The 3,749-nt window shown below is 34.3% G+C and overlaps 1 protein-coding gene across 2 annotated transcripts; it reads right to left on the reverse strand.

Annotated features, from left to right (window-relative positions):
- On the reverse strand, positions 1-1,893 carry LOC132282445 (F-box/kelch-repeat protein At3g23880-like). 2 transcript variants are annotated; one of them, XM_059784131.1, is made up of 2 exons: positions 515-1,893; positions 1-431 (listed from the first exon to the last, which is right to left on the reverse strand). In XM_059784131.1, the coding sequence occupies exons 1-2, from the start codon at positions 1,440-1,442 to the stop codon at positions 427-429; spliced, it is 933 nt and encodes a 310-aa protein (XP_059640114.1). In that variant the 5' UTR covers positions 1,443-1,893; the 3' UTR covers positions 1-426. The 2 variants fall into 2 exon arrangements, with proteins under 2 accessions (XP_059640114.1, XP_059640113.1); XM_059784130.1 differs by having other exon boundaries at positions 1-1,480; positions 1,597-1,892.
- Between the last annotated feature and the right edge of the window lie 1,856 nt (positions 1,894-3,749).

Below are 3,749 nucleotides of genomic sequence, written 5' to 3' on the forward strand. Positions count from 1 at the left end.
AACAGAAACCATTAATGACATATTCAGGAAAAGTAAAATGTCTGTAGTCAGGTCTTACAGATACAAATTAGAAGAAACTTTAATTTAAGGAAACCAAAATGTCTTTCTAAACGCATCCAAAAACAACTGCCCTCAGCCAAAAACAAAAAACAAAAAACAAAAAAGTTTAGTTCTGCATCTAGTTTCCCCCCTTATCCTTCTTAGTCATTGTTAGCATGCCAACACCCTTTAGCTGCATCCAGTTTCCAACATTTTTCCTTCTTAGTCCCTGTTGTTGCACCAAAATAGACGTTTTTCAGCTTGAACAGAAATCAGTTAGAGAAATTCAAAACTTGATCTACATCAGACAACTGATCCTGTTCTAGGAACCTATCTCCGCCCCTGATTGCAACTAGGCTCTCCCTGTAAACCCATAGCATGGGTTTTTCAACCTGAAATCCAAGATCCTTACTTTCATGAGTCTCCGGGTCATATAAGACCACACAACCATCTTTAGTTAACATAAAAAGCTTACCATTCTTCCCAAACTCAAGCAGAAGCCGCAAACTGGGCTCTGAAAGGAGATCAATGGTTAACTGCTTCCTCCAACACCCCTCTTCCATCATCACCCATGTGTCAACTTGACCAGAATCATTATAAATCGCAGCAAGAGAATTGTCATAAACGGCAAGAGATGCAGGTTCTGAATTTGGAAGATCATGTATCTCATGAAACAACTCATTGCCCATGTCAAATGCAAGGATCAAAGACTTATTATCATTGTCTATTGCATTCCAGTGATAAACTCCATTAATGCATGTATTAGCAAACATGAATGAACGAAGGTTGCCAATGTTAGCATAAGGCAAAAAAACATCAAGATGTCTCCAGGAATCAGTGGATAGGGTATACACAGCAACATCATACTCACTGCTAGACCTAATCACTTCCGGAGTCCACTGAATCCAAACGACTTTGTAATCATTAGTAATAGGATCCAAACCAAATCCAAAAACATCTAGGTAACTCATCACTAGGGATGTGGGCGAGCGTTTACGGGGGAATGCCGGGAGGGACCTAAATTCTCTGGTGGCGGGATTCCACAGGGCGAAGCAATTGGATTTACAATTGAACAGACACAGTATGCCCGAATAGGGAATGACCCCTAGAAGGTGGGGTACAACCACCACATTCTGATTCACAGGTAGAGAACCGGTAAGTGGTACATCCGGGAACAATGAGAACGCATATTTTTGGGAGATGCTGTGAAACCCGTAAACAAGAAGGCAGCCACTGTTGCTTTGGTGATTGGAGTGCTTAGTAACGAAGTTAGGGTTTTTGATGATATTGTACCAATTTTTGCATACGGCTTTGGCCCGAATCAGTGATTTCACGGGAAGCCTTAGGAGGATCTCAATAGTCACATCCTCAGGCAACTGGTGGGTGTCATTACGCCTCTTCATTTTCCCCTTTTCTATTGATTCGATTGAAAACCTAAACCCTAAACCCAATTTCAACACATTTTCCTTATATTAAAAGAAAAAAACACAGAGAAAAATTAACCATATCTATGAAATATTGAAGATAACAGGAAAGAATTAGGACGGTGAGACTCACAGGATTGTTTGGATTGAATCGTCGACCTGTTTGTAACTTCGTATCATCTTCTGCAAACTAAGAACATCGTGAAAGTAACCACCCGTGATTTTCTTCCTTTTCCCCCTTTCAAATCTCTTGAATCTAGTTCCAGAGAAAGCAGACTCGATTACTTGATCAGTGCAAGAAATGCAAGGAAAAGGATCCAGGGCTTGTTTGGCGGAGCTTTTACTTCCGCTTTTAAGCAAAAGAAAAAGAGAAGCATAAGTCACGACTCCCATTTAGCGTGTAGTGTTTGAAAATTATATTTTAAAAGAACTCTTTATGTCAGAAGAGTTATTTTATTTGTTTGATAAAATATTTATTAAAGTTCTTTTAATACTAAAATAACTATTTTATCCTTAGATGAATTGTTTTTTGTTTTTGTTTTGAACTATATGACAATAACAAAATAATTATGTTTTTTAATCCAAAAGTCCTCTCCATTTTTCAATTTGAAGGTTTGGAGATACACAAGTATTTGAAGACCAATTTCAATTTGAAGGTTCAGAGAGAGATACACAAGTATTTGAAGAGACTGAGAGGGGGTGAATTGGTTTAATCAAAAGTTTAGTTCTGTTTCGCAACTATTTATGAATCAGAAGAAAAAAAATATTGATTGACATGGAACAGGGAAACATCCAAAGAGCCTTTAGACTTGACCAAAAAAAAAAAAAATCACTATGATTGAAAAGAAACACACTTTAGGTTCCTCACCCTTTCCTTCTCTTCACACTCACAGTGACGATTTTTACAACCTCGGTATACAACCTACAGCAAATCAATCACTTACTCACGTAAACTAATACACCAAGCTGTGTCACACACAAGTTGTTTACAGTCATTTGAAGCTCATCTTTCAAGATACTCGAACAGAGACACAGAGAGAAACACCAAACAGAGAGCCAAAGAAGAAAATGAAATTGAAGAGCACTAGTTGCCATTAAAATGACAGAGAGAGAAACACCAAACAGAGAGCCAAAGAAGAAAGACTCAGCAAAACCCAACAGTTCTTGGATTGCTCTCCTGCTTAAACGCTAAACGCTCTTCTAGAGCCAAAAGCTCTTCTGCGTAACTCATCCAAACACTCAAAAAATAAGCTTTTTGACTCTAATAATCAAAAGCGGCTTTTTAAAAGTCATTCCAAACAGGGCCATAGAGTACTACTGCAAATAACTGGTGTAGTTAATAGGGAAAATGATACAAATGATTAAAATAAAAACATTTTTATTTTTATTTTTTTAATTTACCCATTATTTTAATTTACTAGTAAAGAATACTTGTTCAACTTTATTCATTGAAATTGCATTAAAAAAATAAAAGAAAAAATCAATCAATTTTTTCTTTTTATTATTACTCGATTAATAGTGTTGGGTGTGAAAGAGTCCGGATCATGAGCTTTGATTAATAGATATAAATAGTAGTTTTAAAATGTTTGTTTTAGATTTTCATATATAAAAATAATGCGTTTAAGATACAAAGTAAATAGTAATGGTTTTGTAATGAAAATTTAATGTGAAAAATAAAAATGAGTGTGTATTTTGTTATTTAATTAAAAATAGAATTGAAAAGATGTAAATAAAGTATTGAAAAATTGAACTCATATAGTATATAACATACTTACGTGTGTATGTATATAGTTAAAGAAAAAAAGTAGGAGAAATATGACAAAAAATAAAGTAATAAAGTAAGAGAAATATGATAAAAGATAAAGTAACAAAGGGATTAAAATATATATTTACTGTAAATATGCCGTTTTGTTCTAATATCATTGAATTTTTTTTTTTTTTTTTTTTTTTTTTTTTTTTTTTTTTTCACGTTGTCTCCTAGCACTATGAATTTCAATACTCATCCGTCTCCTTTTCCGAGAGCAGTAATTTTTTAGGGGATATGTGGGATATACCCTGTGAAAAATTATTAAATTGTCCTTTTAAATTTTGAATATTCAAGTTTAAAATTTAAAATTCAAAGAACATATATGAAAAATTGTGAAATATATTGTTTGAAAAAAGGAAGTAGGCAATTATTTTGGGATAGTGTTTGCACCCTAAAATAAAATTTAGAATCAGCCACATAGGATGTGCTGCTTGGTTGCCCCAAAATCAAAATTTTGCCACATGGCATAATGTTGGAAG

Source organism: Cornus florida, unplaced genomic scaffold (assembly GCF_030987335.1).
Source record: "Cornus florida cultivar Cherokee Brave unplaced genomic scaffold, ASM3098733v1 CherokeeBrave_3.0.0_Hap2_Chr11, whole genome shotgun sequence".
NCBI lineage: Eukaryota > Viridiplantae > Streptophyta > Magnoliopsida > Cornales > Cornaceae > Cornus > Cornus florida.

Excerpts from the sequence above, each read along its gene's own strand:
- LOC132282445 (XM_059784130.1), bottom strand. The coding sequence starts at position 1,442 with ATGAAGAGGCGTAATGACACCCACCAGTTGCCTGAGGATGTGACTATT.